The 19,556-nt window shown below is 43.3% G+C and overlaps 1 protein-coding gene across 4 annotated transcripts; it reads right to left on the bottom strand.

The window, feature by feature from the left end:
• Positions 1 to 10,221: 10,221 nt before the first annotated feature.
• Positions 10,222 to 18,599, bottom strand: LOC123165233 (uncharacterized). Of its 4 annotated transcripts, none has more exons than XM_044582866.1 (11): positions 18,235 to 18,599; positions 17,331 to 17,374; positions 16,608 to 16,734; positions 15,835 to 15,940; positions 14,838 to 15,364; positions 13,702 to 14,071; positions 13,107 to 13,371; positions 12,835 to 12,939; positions 12,635 to 12,736; positions 10,958 to 11,410; positions 10,222 to 10,704 (listed from the first exon to the last, which is right to left on the bottom strand). In XM_044582866.1, the coding sequence occupies exons 1-11, from the start codon at positions 18,431 to 18,433 to the stop codon at positions 10,363 to 10,365; spliced, it is 2,640 nt and encodes an 879-aa protein (XP_044438801.1). In that variant the 5' UTR covers positions 18,434 to 18,599; the 3' UTR covers positions 10,222 to 10,362. The 4 variants fall into 4 exon arrangements, with proteins under 4 accessions (XP_044438801.1, XP_044438802.1, XP_044438803.1 ...); XM_044582867.1 differs by having other exon boundaries at positions 12,635 to 12,733; XM_044582868.1 differs by having other exon boundaries at positions 16,620 to 16,734; positions 18,235 to 18,583.
• Positions 18,600 to 19,556: the final 957 nt, after the last annotated feature.

Raw genomic sequence — 19,556 nt, 5'->3', positions numbered from 1 at the left:
AACCGTACCTCTCGTGGAAAGAAAAAAGAAAACTCATTTATTTTCCTTTCCAAGAGGCGGGGTCGTGCCTCTCGCAGAACAAAAAAAACATGATTTTTTTTCATTTTTGAGAGGCACGGCCATGCCTCTCGTGGATTCAAAACCATGTCTCTCGCAAAAAGAAAAAAAATGCATTTTTTCGTTTCCGAGAGCCAAGTTCGTGCCTCTCATGAAAGCAAAACTATGCCTCTCGTGAAAGGGGAAAAACATGTTTTTTTTTTCGTTTCAGAGAGGCACGGCCATGCCTCTCGTGAAAGCAAAACAGTGTCTCCCGTGAAAGCAAAATCATGCCCCTCACGGAAGAAAAAACAAAACAGCTTTTTTCTCACAATTTTTTTTGAAACTTTTTTCGTCCAAAAGCTAAGAAAGACCGGTGAAAAACCAAAAAATAAGGGAAAAGGAGGAAACGCCCGGAGCGCGACACGTGGCGGCGGCTTAGAACGCGCCAAGTGGCACGCTCTCGCCCCACCCCCCCCCCCTCCCAGTGATCGTTGAAGGCTCCCGAATGAGCGATCGTTAACTAGTTGCTCTCTTACGCGTACATATAGGAGGTCCCGCTCCATATAGGAGGTCCCAATGCTCACGAGCGTCCCACTACCAGCGCTTACACGTAACAGGCGATCCTAACAGATTGGCCCATTCAGTGGGCCGATAGCGACCTCTCCTGTGCGGACTGCTAAAATCCCCCAAAAATGCGTCAAAGACCTAGTGTACCTTAGCACTTGAGCTTTTGAGTGTAAGAAATCCGTAGGTTGTGCGAACATTTAAGAACAAACTGCAGCCGCCAATACAAAAAAAACAGCTTTTTATGACAATTTCTTGGAAAATGGTTAATAATTTTCTTTGAAAATTGCAAATATTATCTGTAATCATGAACAGGTATCAAATTCGAACAAAAATTTAAAACGTGAACATTTTTCAAAATGTGAACAAATGTCAAATTCCACACAATTTTTCTCAACTGCGAAAAAATTAAAAAAAGTGAATTTGAAATAGACACTGAAAATTTTCTAAGTACACAATGAACATTATGCAAATACACAGCGAACTTTTTTGAAAAATATAGTGAATTCCTTTTCAAATGCACACTGAACAATTGTTCTAAACATGATGAACATTTGTTCATACACAGTTAACATTGGTTTCAATGGTGACATTTATTTCAAAACACTGAATTTTTTTTAAACGTGAACAAAATCTGAAAACGTAACATTTTCTGAAAACATGAACAAAATTTGGATTTAGAACATTTTCCAAAAAAATAAGAGATGAAATTATGATTGGTCTGGAAAACAATTTGAATTTATGAAGGAAAAATTGAACAAATGAGATGAAAAACGAAAATAAAACGAAATATATGACAAAAATAGAAAAAAATACCAGTAAAAGATAACAAAACAGGAAAAAACTGGTTCAGGTGGTTCGCTAAACCGATTGCCCACTTTGAAGTGGGCCGGCCCGTGTCGCGTCTGTTGCTCGCGACGCTTCAGACAGATTGGTGCTCACGAGAAAGCGAGCAAACTCACATTACTCTTTTTTAAGTTGTAATTTAAAAAAAAACTGAACTTGGAAAGGCCTTCACAATTAAAAAATGTTCTTAGAATTCAAAAAATGGAATATTGAAATATTTTAAAGAATATGAAAATTGTTTCTGAATTTCTGAAAATGTACATGAATTTGGAAATCGTTACTTATTTACTATATATAAATTATCCTAATTTCAACAAAAATCCAAATTAAATAAATTGTTCCTGGATTTCACAAAATATTCATAAATTTGGAAATTGTTTCTGAATTCCATAAAATGTCCCTATATTTTAAAAAACACTCATGAATTTGAATGTTGTTCCCACATTTCAATGAATGTTCTGAATTTAAAAAAAATCATGAATTAGAAAAAATCTTCAAAAAATGCTCCCATGTTGCAAAAATCATGCATTTGAAAATTCGCCAAGTCCAATACTCGCGTGTTTGAAAAACAATTCATAAAATAAGAAAATAGAACACAAGAAAGAGGATAGAAAAGATAACTAAACTAAAAAGCTGAAGAAAAAAAATGGTCGATAGAATATTCTAGAACCTTCTCAATATCCATTGTATAAATGCTCAATATAAACAGAATATGGGTCTGTCATATACTGCGCGAGCGTTCTGGGGGTATGCGGTACCTGGCTATTCCGCGACCTGTTTGGAAAATAAGATTCTTTGTAAATGAGGGTACTCGTGCATCCCTGTCAAAATCTTTCCATTTGACCCCGGATTAAATCATGTCGTCATGAGGAGTTGGTTTTGGGAGGAAGGAAAGCGAGCACAATAAGGCGATGTTGTGGCGGCCCACCTCCTTTGTAGCGGCGTCGACGAGATAGTGGTCCCACTCTTAAACGTCATCACTACTCCACGTCTCACAAGTACATCTATATGCCCTTCTTCATCTCCTTTTCGGAGATGTTTTTTGCTTTTGATAGTCAGGGCTTCATTTTTTATGAGCAACTTGTGATGTAAGCAACAGTGACTAATGAACGAGTTGATTCATTGCAGGTGCATCGGCATCCAACGTTGTGCAAGGCTAATGATGACCGGTGAAACCGATCGTCTCTAGTGCTCGCTTTTATTTAGATTAAACTGTTTTACTTTTATGTAATTATAATTATAATTTATATTTTCAACATGCGAACTTAACCTATACACTTTTCTATTATACTTAGCAACTAAATAGATAAAAATGGATGTATGAAAAAATACATCTAGATTGGGAAGATATAACATTTTTATTATGTAATTTTAACATCGGTTGGGAAAAGCAATTTTGGTAAATTTTAAAGATATATCAGAACGACTGTGACGTACTCAGTTATTTTCGAGATACTAAGTGTCTCGTTTTAGTTGAATTATGCTAGATCTTAGAAAATACTCCCTCCGTCTCAAAATAAGTGTCTTAACTTTGTACAAACTTTAGTACGAAGTTGTATTAAGGTTGAGGCAATTATTTTGGGACGGAGGAAGTAGAACATACCAAATTGTAAATATTTACCGACTTAATTAGTATCTCTTAATAGATTGCAAATATACATTGTTGTTTGAGTTTATTTAGTTTTCTTAAATATCATGGTTGAGAGCTATAAAGTTGGTCGGGGTTTCTAGAATGCAAGCTTGTCACCTTCTGAGTGCAACTAAACAAAGAGATATTTATCTTCATACCAAATCGAAAACTCTAAATATCGACTAAGTGGGTTGTCTTGGAACTACCGCTTTTCATGTTTACTACTTTTTCCGCCACCAAATATGTCTTCCATATTATTGGTTCATCTATCTACTCCCATCCCAAAACTTTGCACTTTACTGTGAATTAGCATTATTTAGCTCAACCCGCATTAAACCCATCTAACTTTTTCCTTGCATTTCTCTTCTTCTATAAAGCTATGGTACGTAATTTGTGTATTCTCGAAAAAAACTTTTTCCTTGGTTTGATAAAAAAAAGTTTGCTTTGTACTTTAACATTCTTATATAATGGGACAGAGGGGGTAGTTGGTAAAACATTATCATTTGCAACAGTTATGCATTGATGCATCATTTCTCTTCTTCGTTTGGTCAGCACTCTGCATAAAAATGTGTAATTAAAAAAAACTTGCACACCAAACATTATATCACTCAAAATCAATCGTAGTCAAGATATATTCAGTAACATTCTGATTTGGAATATTGTATTTAGATGCACGTCCTTTATGCATTTGTTGGCTCGACTACAATAGATTCGACTATATACCTTCAAACATACAAGCTGAACCACGATTTTGTTTGTGACCGGTCAGCTCACGTCTTTTGGACACATGTGACGATGAATAAGCCTTTTATATGGGTCCACTTTGTCAACTCGAAGAATTTTATAGACATATAAGCCACTCCTCTTTGATCAAAGTTTTTGGGCTCACAAGCGGACAGTACTGCGAGCATATAAGCCACTCCTCTTTGTTCCATGCAAGTTGATACATATGTACACTTACATTTACCCAGTAAGATGGAAAAAAAAGATTGATGATCTTATACATCCTAAATACGTATATTTATACAGGACGAAATGAGGAGTGAAATTCAAAACGTAAATGAGGAGTGAAAACCATAATGCAAATAAATAAAACGCTATTTACAACATTAAATAATCACATTTTGTTTTTCTACACAACTGGCAGGTTGAGCTGTTTTACTTCATCACTTTTGTACATCAGTAATAGACATGGAAGTCTTTTTAGAAATTTTGCTAAGTGTATTTTCGAAATTATTTGAAATAAAGAGCAAGCTAACTAAATCACTCGTTGTGCAGAGTAGATCCATGGGGAGATCTGATATGGCCTCAACCTTTGGTCAGGCGAATACTTGGCGATGGTGGCTACGCCACCTCCCCCGTCCGGCGAGGCCTTGGCCTTTGCCGCCTTTGCCGTGTGTGAGGTTTTGCCCGCACTACGGCCCCGCGGCGGCCCCGTCCGCCAACAGTCCTGTCGATCTCGGAGTCCAGATCGATCTGGTATGCCTAGGGTTCGAGTCCGTCGGTGGTATGATTCCTATTTCCGCACGCAAGGCTTCCCCACCCGATCAGGCTCCATATCTTGCTGGAGCTACGTGGAAAGAACACCGTGCCATCAAACAAAGCTTCCCCCCTGATCGAAACAAGCCGCCAGATCCAATTCTCGGGAGTAGTCCACCTCCTACCGGGGTGTCGTTGAAGCCGCTGTCATTAGCGATCTTGGCGGGTGCAGTGGAGGTGAAACCAACGGACGGTGGGGGCGATGATGGGGCTCCCATAGCGGACGCTGCCCGCCCGAAGCCGGCCAATGGTGGATCCAAGACTGCCCTTGCAGAGAGCTCCGCAGCCGCGAATGCCATCACAGGAGGCGGACAGAGCATGGTCCGGCTGGTAATTGGTGGACCGAGGCCGGCGGCGGATCGGCCGGTGATCACAGGACCTGAAGACTTCGTGAAAGGAGAAGACCTTGATGAGGAAGTGGTGTTGACAGAGCTGTACCTAGAGGAAGTAGGTGTCACAGAGGAACCTGAACGACCATGCAAGATGATCATGCTTGTACATGCTGAACTGCAAGTCCGCAAGGGCACACCAAAGAAACAGAAGCTGGTCATGGAGGAGAGGTACACACAGGAGATGTTGCAGGGAGGTGCGGCTGGAGTGGATAGTATCATGGAGGCAACCAGCCCAGGGGCCGCTGGTCAACTGACGGAGCCAAGTGTGGTGCTCCGTCAGGAGCAATGAATTGCATGAGTTGGAACTGTCGGGGGGCGGCCAATAAACCGACAGTTCGCGACTTAGTTGGCATGGTGAAGGCAACACAGACAAAAATTTTGTTTTTATGTGAGACTAGACAGAGTTCAGAAAAAATAAAAAGATTACGTACTCGGGTAGGCCTTAGAGGTTTTTCTGGTGTCAGCAGTAATGGGTTGAGTGGTGGCCTTGCTCTTTTCTGGTGTGATAGTCTGCATGTTGAAGTTCAATCATCGAATGACAGATATATTGATGCATATGTGCGGCTGTCTGAGCATGATCCTTTGTGGCGGTTGACATGTGTGTATGGGGAACCATGCACCGAAAATCGACATCTGATGTGGACTCTCATGACAAGCCTTAAACAACAATCTGATCTCCCTTGGTGTGTTATGGGTGATTTTAATGAGGCCATGTGGTCCTTTGAGCATTTTTCGGTGACACCTCGCAGTGAGAGCCAGATGCTTGCATTCAGAGACACACTAGAGGTATGTGAACTGGTGGATCTTGGATTCTCTGGCTTACCGTTCACTTATGACAATAAGCAGAGAGGCAGAAAGAATGTGAGGGTACGTCTGGACCGGGTGGTTGCGGATAACCGGTGGCGGGATATATTTGGGGAGGCACGAGTGGTACATAAAGTGTCACCATGCTCAGATCATTGCCCGCTTATGCTACAGTGTGTTAAAGAGGAGACTAATCATGTACGTACTAATTTTAGAAGGTATGAAACCTTCTGGGAGAGGGATGAGAGCCTCCCTGAACGTGTGGCAGAAGCATGGAGGAGTGCAAGACAGAAATTTAGCCTTGGAGATATTCGTTCAGGCCTTGCTAAGCTCATGACTGAGCTACACGCGTGGAGTAAAAAGAAATTTGGTAATATTACAAATGAACTTGAAAAATCTAGAACCAGGCTGGAGGAGCTAATGAGCATGAATGCAGATCGGAATGAGATACGGAAAGAGTCCGACCATATGCAGGAATTGTTGTACCGAGAGGAGATGCTATGGATGCAACGAAGTCGTATTGACTGGCTTCGTGAGGGAGACCGTAACACAAACTTTTTTCATAGGCGAGCAGTATGGAGAGCAAGGAAAAATAAAGTGAAAAGGCTAGTTGATGATAGCGGTGGCAGCCACGGGGAGCATGAGGTAATGGCTAACATGGTTAGTTCATATTTTCAAAACCTCTTCACCCGTGATGACTCACTTGTACAACAGCATCTCCTGGACTTGTATGATGAGAGAGTTACTTCGGAGATGAATGACCGTTTGTGTGCTGAATTCAGTGAGAAAGAAATATCTGACAGTTTATTCCAGATGGGGCCCTTGAAGGCGCCAGGCAAGGACGGCTTCCCAGCGAGGTTTTTTCAGAAAAATTGGCTAGTTATGAAGGGCGAAATTATCAGGGTTGTTCAGGAATTTTTCCGGACAGGGGTTATGCCAGATGGTGTGAATGAAACGGTAATCCTCCTTATTCCTAAGGTTGATGAACCTGTTCGAATGACTGACTTTCGGCCAATAAGTCTATGTAATGTCATTTACAAAATTGTTGCTAAGTGCTTGGTGAACAGACTCAGGCCACTTCTTGATGAGATTATATCACCTTCCCAGAGTGCATTTGTGCCAGGTAGACTGATCACAGATAATGCACTACTTGCCTTCGAATGTCTGCATTTTATTCAGCATGAGAAAAATCCAGAAAATAGCTATTGTGCGTACAAGCTAGACCTGTCAAAGGCCTATGACAGGGTCGACTGGGGGTTCTTGAAGCAAGCGATGGAGAGGATGGGTTTCTCTCACCGGTGGGTGCAATGGATTATGACATGTGTCACCACGGTGAGCTATTCTGTTAAATTTAATGGAGCCCTTCTGGATTCGTTTGCACCGACGCGAGGGCTTCGGCAAGGTGACCCCTTATCCCCCTTTTTGTTCCTCTTTGTGGCTGATGGATTATCTGCTCTATTGAGACAGGGAGTGCAAGATCATGCCTTCCAACTCAGTGAAAATATGTAGTAGGGCGCCGGGAATATCACATCTCCTGTTTGCAGATGACACACTCTTATTCTTTAAAGCTAGCGTTGAGCAAGCTCAGTATGTAAAGGGTGTCCTTCAGAGTTACGCGGGAGCCACGGGCCAGCTCATAAATCCGCAAAAGTGCTCTATTCAGTTTGGTGACAACTGCCCTTTGGTGATACAAACAGCAGTTAGACAAGTACTGCAGGTACACAATGTTGAGTTTGAAGGGAAATACCTCGGTTTACCTACCCCCGGATGGGCGCATGCATAAAGGTAGATTCCAAATGCTGCAGGCAAGCTTAACTAAGCGAATTATGGCCTGGGGGGATACGCTCTCACAGGCAGGGAAGGAAACACTGATCAAATATGTCCTGCAAGCTATCCCCACTTACATAATGGGAGTGTTCAAACTACCTTATTCTGTGTGCGATGATCTCACCCGTTTGGTCAGAAACTTTTGGTGGGGGTCTAAAGAAGGCAAGAGGAAGACACACTGGCGAGCATGGGAGAAATTGATTGAACCAAAAGGAAAGGGGGGCCTTGGCTTCAGGGACTTCCGCATCTTCAACCAAGCATTGCTAGCTCGGCAAGCTTGGCGCCTTATAACAAGGCCGAACTCCTTGTGCTCCCAGGTTCTCAAAGCAAAATATTACCCTAGTGGGTCCCTTGAGGACACTGTTTTTTCAGGTAACGCGTCACCGACTTGGCATGCTATCCAGCATGGTCTCGAGCTGCTCAAACGCGGGCTCATATGGCGCGTGGGCAATGGAGAGCAAATTCGAATCCGGCGCGACCCGTGGATCCCACGCCCAACTTCCTACAGGCCCATCACGCAACGGCGAACATGCCGGCTCAGGCGGGTATCGGAGCTATTGGATGCTAACGGAAGGTGGCGGGTGGACCTCCTCCAACAACACTTCAGCGCCCCCGACATGGAATGCATCTTGGCGATCAAGGCTAGCCCACGAAGGATGGAGGATGTCCTATCATGGGCGCCGGACACGCGGGGCAAGTTCAGTGTCCGCAGCGCATACAAGACCGCTCTCGAGGAGCGGACCAGCACCACCGCGTGCGCCACGAGCAGGGCACCGGACGGCACTCGTGCCGTCTGGAAGGCTGTGTGGGGGTGCCCTGCTCCCCCTAAGGTACGAGTTTTCGCATGGAGAGTTGCGACGAACTCTCTGGCAACGCTTGAAAATAAACATAAACGTACACTGGAGGTGTCTAATATATGTGCTTTATGTGGTTTGGAATGCGAGGACACATACCACGCTCTATGCCGTTGTCCGTTGGCCCGACAGCTATGGACGGCGATGGCGCGTACATGGAGTATGCCCAAGCTGGAGACCGTCGTCGACACTGGGCCGGAGTGGATCATCCACCTGCTGGACCAATGCAAGAACGAGGAGAGACTACCTGTGGTGATGACACTTTGGCGGAGCTGGTATGTACGTAATGAAGTATACCACCACAAACCTGCACCACCACTTGAGGCTTCTACCAGATTCCTGTCCGGCTACATCAATACGCTGTTGTACATTCAGCAAAACCCATCTGATGATGTTGCCAAGGGGAAGGGAGTGATTACCTATGGTGGCCGCACGTCCGGCAAAGAACGACATAAAATACCAAGCACTTGCTCACGTCCTGTTGAGCACTGGAGCAAGCCTCCATTTGGCTGGGTAAAACTAAACGTGGATGGTGCATGGAAGGAACAGGAGGGGACAGGAGGTGCTGGGATGATACTTCGTGATCATACAGGTGCCGTCATTTTCGCTTCTTGCCGGTTCATCCCACGCTGTACGAACGCCCTCGAGGCAGAGATGGCGGCGCTCATGGAGGGAGTGACTCTGGCTATGGAACGGAGCCCGGACAGGTTGATAGTGGAGACGGACTGCTCGACGGCGGCTCACATGGTCAGGGACACCGAAACCAACAGGGCTCCAGTGGCGGCCATGGTTGAGGACATCAAGCAGATCCTAGCTGTCCGGCCACATGAAATAGCGGTGATTAAACGAGAGCGGAATAAAGCTAGCCACGCTCTCGCACAAATGGGCCGTTTACTGCCCAAAACTGCTGTTTGGCTTCGTTGTGCCCCCGATGAGGTTGACATCTTATGTCAACAGGATTGTAATGACTCTGGTTAAGTAATGAAAGTTTCGTTATGCGCAAAAAAAGAAAAGAAAAAAAAAGAGCAAGCTAACTATAGGACTTTAACTCGCATAGAATCCAGCTTTAACTCCAACGATTCTTACAAGATAAGAAAAACCTGTGTCCCGTAGCACAACTCTTCAAAACTGTACTCCCTCCGTTCCAAAATACAAATCTTTTTAGACATTTCAAATGAACTACAACATACGGATGTATATAGACATATTTTAGAGTGTAGATTCACTCATTTTGTTCCGTATGTAGCCACTTGTTGGAATCTCTAAAAAGACTTATATTTGAAAACGGAGGGAGTACGTAAAAATGTTTTGTCCAGGACACAAAAGGTATTTAGAAATTCATTGCTTCGCTCAAAGAAATTGAAGACAGATCACCTGATTATTCATGATTCAGAAGATCAGCTAATATAGTACTCCCTCCTTACTGATCTAAACGCTCTTATATTTCTTTGTAGAGGGAGTACCATGCAATAACAGACCATAACAATGCACAGGCTGCAGAATTCACAGCCCGCTACACATGCATAATTGATGATTGAGAAAAGAACAAACAGGAACAAGCTGAACCAACCAAGCACATGCGCTCTTGCAAGAACCTAGCTCAATGTTTAGCTCGCAATCTACATGATACCACCATACCAGTTCACACAGGCTACTGATTTCACATGGGAGCAAAGAAAAGCAGTTCATAAGGAAATACTGACATCACATGGGAGAAAAGAAAAGCTAACAAAAACTTGTTAAACCTTAAATAGATCAGACAGAGCTGCACTAGAAAACAGAGGTGGTTCCTGTTAAAAGGAGCCAATTGTTGTTACATTAAAGGCTCTTGTGACCCCCCTAATTACAGATAATTAAGAAACCATCTTTAAAAGTTGGGCTGTCTCCAGTTCATATGACCAAGCTGCTGTTGTTGATAGGCCCCCACTTGGGGACCTGGTGCAGCCACACCAACTCCAACATTGGGACCAATGGCAGATGGGACCTGTTGATGCACCATGGGATGTGGACTTACGATTGAGGGAGGCTGCTGCGGATGGTACATGCCAGGGAATTGTGCATGAGAGGATTGAGCTGTAGCACTGAAAGATGCATTCCCAGGGTTTGGCATATAGGCACCAGGTGTTGCTTGACCTGATAAGTTGTAATACGGGGGGCACTGCAAAGTTGGGATCTCTCTATTCTGAATCCAGATATCAGATGTCTCTACCTGTAAAAGATGCCCAAAATATTAAATCAAGTAGGCCATGTATTAAATTTTGTGAGTGAACTCCCTAAATACAAGTAGAATTATGTACTCCATATAAATTCAGACTAAATGTGAACTCCCTAAATACAAGTAGAATTATGTACTCCAGGAGTATGTAACAAGCAGAAAATAATTATGTACTCCAGGAGTATGTAACAAGTAGAAAATAATTTTAATCAATATAATTTTCAGACTCCACATCCATGATTTGTACCTGTGGGGTTGGCGCATAAATGTTGTTATCCTTGTACTTCATCCTATTGACGTCATCAACACCAACTCCAGCTCCAATAACACCAGGAGAACTAATTGTATAACCAGCTGGATGAGTGTAATTTCCATAACCAGAAGGGTTACCAGCTGGGACTGGTTTATATTGTGAAACTCCATACTTCACTTGGCCTGCAGTTAAATGTGAACCCCCACCGGCCATCTGAAGATAATTATTTCCATTTGCCGGATAAGGGACATTTGCTGAATAATTTGGCATAGCCATGGGTGGGACATATACTGGAGAATAGAGAGGATGTCGATATGGCATGAAATTCGGATAATGCTGCACGTGCATTGGAGGGTACATCTGCGCTGCTTGTTGTTGCTGGGACATATGTTGCTGTTGTGTAGACATTGCAATAGGGCTGCTGCTCGCAAGCTGTGAACTTAGGGCCTGCAAAAGCACAACAGATGAAAGATACCATGAGATAATAGTACTTGCAATCAAGACATAAGTTGCCACAGGTTAGTGAAGTTGAAGAAATTTCGTTTCAGGAAAAAGTAAAGGTGGCAAAATCTCAGGCTCGCAATCTTGTCTGTCCGCCCAAGACAAAATTAAGTACTCCCTCCGTCTGAAAATACTTGTCATCAAAATGGATAAAAAGAGATGTATCTAAAACTAAAATACGTCTAGATACATCCCCTTTTATCCATTTTGATGACAAGTATTTCCGGACGGAGGGAGTACAAAACCAAGCTAAGCTTCTCACTTCTATCTCAAGTCAGGTATACAGGAGTTTTGCTTGGATAGATCCGAATGAAGGCAGTAACTCTAAGGGTGCAAGAAAAACTCCACCACATGACAAACACTAGCAACAATATAGAATAGCAACACGCTCGTGTAAGAACCTTGGTTGCTTGGCTTGCTTGGCCCATGATAGGGGAGAAAATCAGTGGGTTAGTTATGTTTTCTTCCCTTCCCTGAAGCACAGCCACCAAACATATGCTCCATCCGTACACAAATATAAGATGGTCTAACATTTTTCTGAATCAGATGTATATATGTACGTTTTAGTGTGTTTATTCACTCATTTCAGTCCGTAGGTAGGGAATACCTAACAAGAACACGAGGGAGAGACAAGGGTGAGGCGGGTTGGCTATCCCGCCCCCAATGTTCCAGATCTGCTGGTGCTACTTCGCTCTTCCTGCAGCATGAGGCGCCTTTGCCTTGCTGGGCCTCATCTTTGCACCTAGGCCTTTTGAGCTTTTACGTCAGTGTTTTTGCAATTCGGCTCCTAAGTGAGAGCTTTTTGAGCCTTTGAATGTGCTGCTCCTAACACAGCACGCCAAAGTACAGGATGCTAGCTCAAGTAGTTAACTCAGTCTAGCTTATAACAGTCTAAAGAACTATACGAGATCATTAGATGAGAGAGCAGATCAGAGTGGAATAGTTAATGTGGATTTATTTAGCCAGCCCAGCCCTAATCAGCACGATGGCAAGTCAAAACTTCACGAGGAAGAAATAGGGGTTGAACTGCTAGGTGTTGGGCTTTTCTCTGACGGAGCCTGCATCCCGGCCTTGGGTAACAAGTAATTGTCCTTGAAAGCTAGTGCAGGAAAAGGTGCATTGGAAAATCTCGGTTAGTTAACCCCAATTGATAGCAAGGTGAGTCTCTACCTCAGATGCAGAAGGGAGAACTTGTGAATGAACATTGGATTCTGGCATTCTGAATACTTGCACAGCATTATCTGCTCCTGGATTCACCGAAGTGTACCCCTGCTTACAGAGAGGGAGGGGGTGTCAGTACATAGTAGGTATGGCATTTGTTTCAGATTTTATCCACACCCAAGATAAACTAAACACAATGGAACATCTACCTGAGAAGATGAAGCCAACACTTGTTGGTGCACATTAGGCTCAACCAGCCCGTATAACTGTGCCTCATTATTAGGATGCATATTAGGATCCTCATGACCATATGCCTGAAAAAAATTGACACAATTATCATTTTAATTCAACGACTTGTCTTAATAATGCAGCCAAATTTCCTGTCCCTCAGAAAAAAATGGCAGATGAAAAGTAAGTTCAATCATCTCAGCATCAGTGAAACAAAAAAAAAACATTCAAGGACACTTCCCAATGGACTTACAGAAAAGGCAGTCAAACCAGAGGTGCTTTGAATATTATGGTCATCTGCTGCACCAAGTGGAGTATCACTCTGAACTAAGCCCAGTCCGTCATCATCATCAACTTCTTGACCATTCATCTGTACACTATCCTCAGATGGTGGTAAAGAACTCTCTGCCGCCGATGTGGATATAGTAGTGAGTTGTGATCCAACTTGCTCATCCACCTCGTCATGTTCAGTATCAAACTCATCCTCTTGGACAACCAGTTGAACAGATTCTTGTACACTACACACACAAGAAGCATAATCGGAATCAGCCTACAATTATCAATTCCAAAAGAACTAGAGCATTACTATCATTACCGTGCAAAAAGTTGCAAAACCATCCTGAGGTGAGATCATTTAAGAATATTAAGCCCTAAAGTTATTAGGTCTATCAGAAGAAGCTGGTTCTATCAGCTATATAGGCTTCCTACCACTACGCTATAACTTTTTAATGAAAATTCAATGATCAAGTGCTTCTCAGGGGACACAGAGACGGTACTTATTTTTAAGTAAATTTCATTGATATTGTCAAGTATCATCAATTCTTATAATTGGCAAAGGTTCACCTAACTGTTCTGGTTGTTCCGGTTCTGGAGAAGTTGAAGTCGGTAATTGGTCTGAATCAAACCCAGGAGAGAAACTGCCGAATCTTATTCTTGTCTGCTCGTGCTCAGGCGAATCAAACCCAGGAGTGAAACTGCCGAATCTTAATCTTGTCTGCTCATACTCTGGCACACGGAGATGTTCTGGGATAATCACATGCTCCATCTCATGCACGTTAGCATGAGAACTTTTGTCACACAAACTGTTCACATCCAGCACATTAGCATTTTCAGCTTTGCTATCTAAAGGAGATGTTGCATTTGTCCCACTGTTATCAGCATCGTTGGTGCAAGACTTATTTGTCGATTTTGGCTTCCATTCCTTAGCTGGTTGTATGACTGCAGAAAGAAAGAAAACAAGTCATCGATTTTGTCACCTCTAGTAGGAGACAAAAGGAGTAAAGCATCCCTTAGCATTTCATTTTTAAGCTTGTAAACCTAAAGAACGTTTGTGACAAAAAGACAAATTAAGAAACATATCACATAGCTTCCTTAAAAAAATCCTACAAATAAATTTAATATTTATTCCAAAAGGTAAAACCTAGATATGAGGTACACCACAAACTTTTACTATTTATTCACGTAAATTTGCACAAATTTTAATTGTTACTCCCTCTGTCCCAAAATATAAGAACGTTTTTAACACTACACTAGTGTCAAAATGAGAAAAGTACTATTTATTCTTATATTATGGGACGGAGGGAGTACTTGTTACTGAGCTTATACACATAACTTGTTGGTGAAATGAGAAAAGTATACTCCATGCCTTACTAATGGTGTTTCTTACTTGCACACAGGTGCTAAGGAAGCAAACAAGATGATGGCGCAAACCATGTTAAGTTTATCTTTAGTTACTTTGTTAAGTGTGTCTTCTCTCCTAACCAGCCCATCTCAGTACTAGACTCATAGAACAAGAGAAAGAAGCTCATATGATGGAGCAAAGCATAAAAGAAGAAATGCTTTTATCTCTTAACATGTAAAACTCCATTCTTAAAAGAACAAAACTTGTTCTATATTACGTATTTCAGAAAACAACAGAGCACAAAATTTTGGACATGACACTGCCAAACAAATGTACAAAACATTATATCACCAAGAATATTACCTTTTTGGTTGCTAGCAGGACCCTGGTGATACCTGCTGTTGTTTTGGTTACCAAAAGGTCTACCAACAGATCTGCCACGAGTTACTGTGTCTACTACAGGTCTATGATTGGGTTGAGTGTTTCTAGGCATAAATGATGGGCGGCGAACAGAAGGCCCAGCTGAGGCAAAATTCCCCCTTTGAATATTTGCATGATAAGAATCATTTGGCCCATGGAACTGTGAACCTGGACGACCAGAATACTGTCTCGGAGCATTAGCCACTCCAGCTTCACGTCGATTGGCTCGGACAAATCCTCCTGCCGCTTTGTAATTGGATGAAGCATGATGTAGATCAGAATTAGGATACTGGTGTTCATTCTGAGAATTCTTCAGATATGGCCTTGCATGCCTCTGAGCAGTACCCTGAGCATCCCTCTTCATCTGATGCATGTCAGAGTTGTAGCTACTCTTTGCACTTTGATGCGTGATCTGACCTTCTGAGGTTGTAGGTGGTGGGCGATTTCGATCAGATTGAACTACAACTCCACTAGAGAGAGAAAATCCAGTAAGCAAAGTAGTAGTTTTACTTGTAAGAATCAAGAATGAAAAACAGGTAACGGGTAACGATTGTAAATTTATTGTGTGTGCACCAGCTAGTGTTGTTGGGGGCGGGGGGGAGGGGTATTGATTCAGCTAAGTATTGTGTTTCGGTTTTGTCTCTAAGTTAATGGTAGATTAATTGATGTGCACACGTATAACAAAAAAACAACTGCAGCATTCATGACTATAACCATGCAAGTGTCATGATATAAAGACTCCGCACCAACTGGTGAACAAACAAGTACAGTGCACTAATGAATATATGAGCTGTGATCTGAATGCTCAAAACTAGAATGTAAGCAGACACGCAGAAATGCCCACGGAGACTTGTCGGTGCTCATGTCTCTAAGCACCAATATATGCTACTGTAATACAGGAAATAAGAGTAATTTCAAAAGAAATATAAGACAATTATACCTCCTATCAGACGATTGCATATATGCTGAAACTTTGTGTTGCTCTGCTCCATTTTCCACCGCACCGTGTCTGTTATCCCTCACTACCCGAAATTCTCGACTTGGTCCTGCATCAAGCCATATGTGTCACCAATTAGGGAAAACTTAGTGTATAGAACAAATGCAATCATCATACCAACTAAAATACCAAAGTACAAATGAACCAAAATATACATATGAAATTTGGTGGCCATTCAATGATAACGGTATTTCTAATGTTGAAGGGAAGAAACAAATGCAATAGAAGCCTTCGTAGCAATCAGAAAAATACAATACTTCTCCTATGAACCAAATGGGGCCTCAAAAGAAGGGTTGCGGAAAAAAAAGAGTTCAATCAAAAGTTAAATAAACAATGAATTTTGTTATGACACCATTATCAAAGTAAACAAAGATTGTACAAGTACCAAATGACCAAAATGCAAGGTACACCCAGAAGAAAACTCAGATAAGTACTACAGCAGTCAATATAACTACATCGGTACACAAAGAGACAGTAGAGAGCAATCTTGAAAATGTAAATTTCACTTGCGGTGACAGAAAGATGCAGTTAAGTAACAAATCCCAATTCAGGAAGGTGTCAAAAAAAAAAACCAATTCAGGAACAACTATGTAAGAGCAGTTGCCCTTTTACACCGCAAAAAGGATTGGAAAAATTTGTTCGCGGCAAATTAAACGCATCTCTTATTTACGCATGTTATGAAGAAACATATAAATGATGAGTTTCAACTATGGTACCATATGTCTGACCATGATTGTACGCTCTTCTTTGATCGATCTCAACCCTTTGAGTGTGTGGCTTTGTCTGTTGTGTGCCATGCTCACCTTGTGCCGTGGTCTCAGAAGGGTTCTTCTGACCAGCACTCTGAGAAATCAACAAAGACGTTTCAGCAAAAGAAAAATAGCAGCAGTAATGCATGTATTTTGAACATAAACAAGAGTTTCCAATATTACAGTGGATGAAGCAGAATGCATAAAAAATTCTGAAGTAGTGGTCAATGTTTCCGTGTGGTCAAAATAACAAAGATAGGTTGTCAAGTAGCGAACAAAAATTTGAAGTGTTAAGGCTACAAAAATAGAAGAATGATTCAAAGGGCAAAGGTGTAGGCCTAAAGAATGCATGATGTTAATGAAGTCCTCTATAGGTTTTTCAAGTTTCAACCATCAGTCACAAACATTCAAGAAGGGAAGAGAGAAGCAGAGCAACAGCAACAGGTACGAGTTATATACGTATGGAACTATGGACAGGGCCTTAATGTTCTCCTCTTATGCTTCGGGCTAGAGTCTCACAACGCAGCTTCTATTTTTGTTGGCACCTTAGGCAATTACACTACATTGGCGAACTTAACCCCTTATGTGGAGCATTAGCCTTTCACTACATTGGCGAATTTAGGTGTAAACATATTAAGGCGTAGAAACCATAAACATCAAATTCAAATGTTACAAAGAAGGCAAATATACCTCTCTTTTCTTGTCCCTTTTCCGTTTCACTTCATGAAATGGATCTGCAAGTCCAAACATTAGAAGAGTAACTACCACAAATAGAATAGGTTCCATGAAGTAACATGACATGTATTGATGTATACAAATTGACTATAAGTATATAAGTAGATGACACATGTCAGTAATACCCCCGTTGCTTAAATGTGCAACAAGATATGCAATTTACTATGGTTGTTGGCTTACAAATATCTCGTATTCAAGTTAGAGCAAACTAGTAGCTGGCAATTTACTATGGTTGTTGGCTTACAGACATGTCTGCTACTATTATCAAGCAAACAATCCAACAGACATCACTAGGTGCTACCATTAGCCTTGTTTTGGGGTCACATATCATAAAATTACATACTCCCCCCATTCACAAATATAAGATGTTTTGGATACTTCAATATGGACTACATATGGGCTGAAATGAGTGAACAAGCACACTAAAACGTGTCTATATACATCTGATTCACAAAAAAGTTAGAACATCTTATATTTGTGAACGCAGGGAAGTATTAAATAGTTAACTTATCCTCGTTTCAGTTGTACATCTAATAGTCATCAGGAAGCACAAATCTCTCGTCACTGCTCCAATCGGATAAACAAGTCCACACAAACCTGCCGAAATACACCTAGGGAACTCAAACAAACCAGCTGAACAGACGTGAAGTCACCGGCGGCAGCACTGAAACCGCGACAGATCGAACGAGCTCCAAAACCCTAGCCGGCGAATCCCAACCCCCGCGCCCCGCAAACCACGCTAGCAGCGGCGGGACCTACCCAATGCGGTGCGAACGCGCGGACGCCCCAAACCCTAGCTCCCAGCGCGTGGGGCGAGATCGAGACGCGCAGATCGGAGAGGGGGGGAGGGGGGGCGGACCTTGGTTGAGGAGCCTCTGCGCCGTCTCGTTGGGGTCCATGTTGGACTCGCGGAGGGCGTCGTAGATGTCGTCCTCGGAGTGGCCGCCGACGACCTCCTTGATGGACTTGATGGTGGAGTCGATCGCCGGGTTGGGGGAGCGCACCGCCTTGCTGTCGGAGGAGGCGCGGGGCCCGCCGCCGCCGACGCCGCCAGCCATGCCCGCCGGGGGAGGGAGGGGGTGGAGTGGATCGCCGAACGCTACGCCGGGGGCGCTGGGGGTGGTGCCTTGGATCGCCGCCGGAATCGCATCAAACGACGCGCAGCCCTGGGTTTGGGTCTGGGTTTTGGTCGGGGCGGGGGTGGGGGGGGGGGGTGGTTGGGGGCCGGCTGGGCTGGCTGGGGTGCGTGCGTGGTTCAAAAGGAAACGCTGGCGAACGCGATATATTTGTGGGATAAAAAAATGGGAGGAAACAGAAGGCGTTGGGGGTCTGCGCGAGGGGTGGGCTCCGCGCACGAGTTTTACGGCGGTGGCGGCGACCGGCGGGCGGGCGCATGGACCGATGACGTACAGTGTCTACTGTCTACTCCGCCCCTACGCGTGAATGAAAAGGCAAAATTTCAAACTAGGCTGACACATGGCTAAATTTGAAATGGTTTTGCGGTGATGGTATCTGGCAAGCGTTCGCTGGGAACGAGATCCCAGTGAACGCCCCCGAGCCACGCAAACGCGGACATCATATGTCGCCATCGGAAGCACATCGTCTACTGAGCCGCCTAGATTGACCATGCTAACCAGGGACATCCCCTCGTCGCAACAGAAGGCAAGGCCCCGCCGCCACCTTCGGTCGGATGAGCTTCGCTCGTCGGCTTTCTCTGACGATGGCAAAGAGAACAAAGGAGGAGGAGGTGGACAGGGGCACGACGGCTAGGGTTTTTACCCGCGCGCCGCCCCCCTAAGCCTAAGGATTCCGCAACACATTTTTCTTCCACGGTTCATTTTATTTTCCGGCTACTCAAAATTTGCTCGACGGTTCATTCTATTTGTCTCACCTTCGTCGTCTATTATATTCATCTATTATATCTTTTGATAAATATGTTTTTATTGACTAGAAAATATCGCATCGAAGCGATACAAATAAAACGAGTTCACACCTACCAAGATACACACAATCCATACAACAAATATCAAAGTCTCACAAAGGAAAGACCTCCTAGTAAGGGCATCTTCAAAGCGGACCCGCAAACCGCCCGCATCCGTTTGGACCGTGTTGTTCAAACCGCGGAAGCCATCCAATGGGGGACTGTTTTGGTCCGTGGGGTAGTCCGGACGCGATTTCTAC

Source organism: Triticum aestivum, chromosome 7D, assembly GCF_018294505.1.
Source record: "Triticum aestivum cultivar Chinese Spring chromosome 7D, IWGSC CS RefSeq v2.1, whole genome shotgun sequence".
In the NCBI taxonomy this organism is placed as follows: domain Eukaryota; kingdom Viridiplantae; phylum Streptophyta; class Magnoliopsida; order Poales; family Poaceae; genus Triticum; species Triticum aestivum.
This window is presented reverse-complemented; position numbering and strand designations above follow the sequence as displayed.

Coding starts and splice junctions, on each gene's coding strand:
- LOC123165233 (XM_044582866.1), bottom strand. CDS start 18,433: ATGGCTGGCGGCGTCGGCGGCGGCGGGCCCCGCGCCTCCTCCGACAGC. Junction 16,735..17,330: donor AAAGGGACAAGAAAAGAGAG/GTATATTTGCCT, acceptor TTGATTTCTCAG/AGTGCTGGTCAGAAGAACCC. Junction 14,072..14,837: donor TCCTGCTAGCAACCAAAAAG/GTAATATTCTTG, acceptor TTCTTTCTGCAG/TCATACAACCAGCTAAGGAA.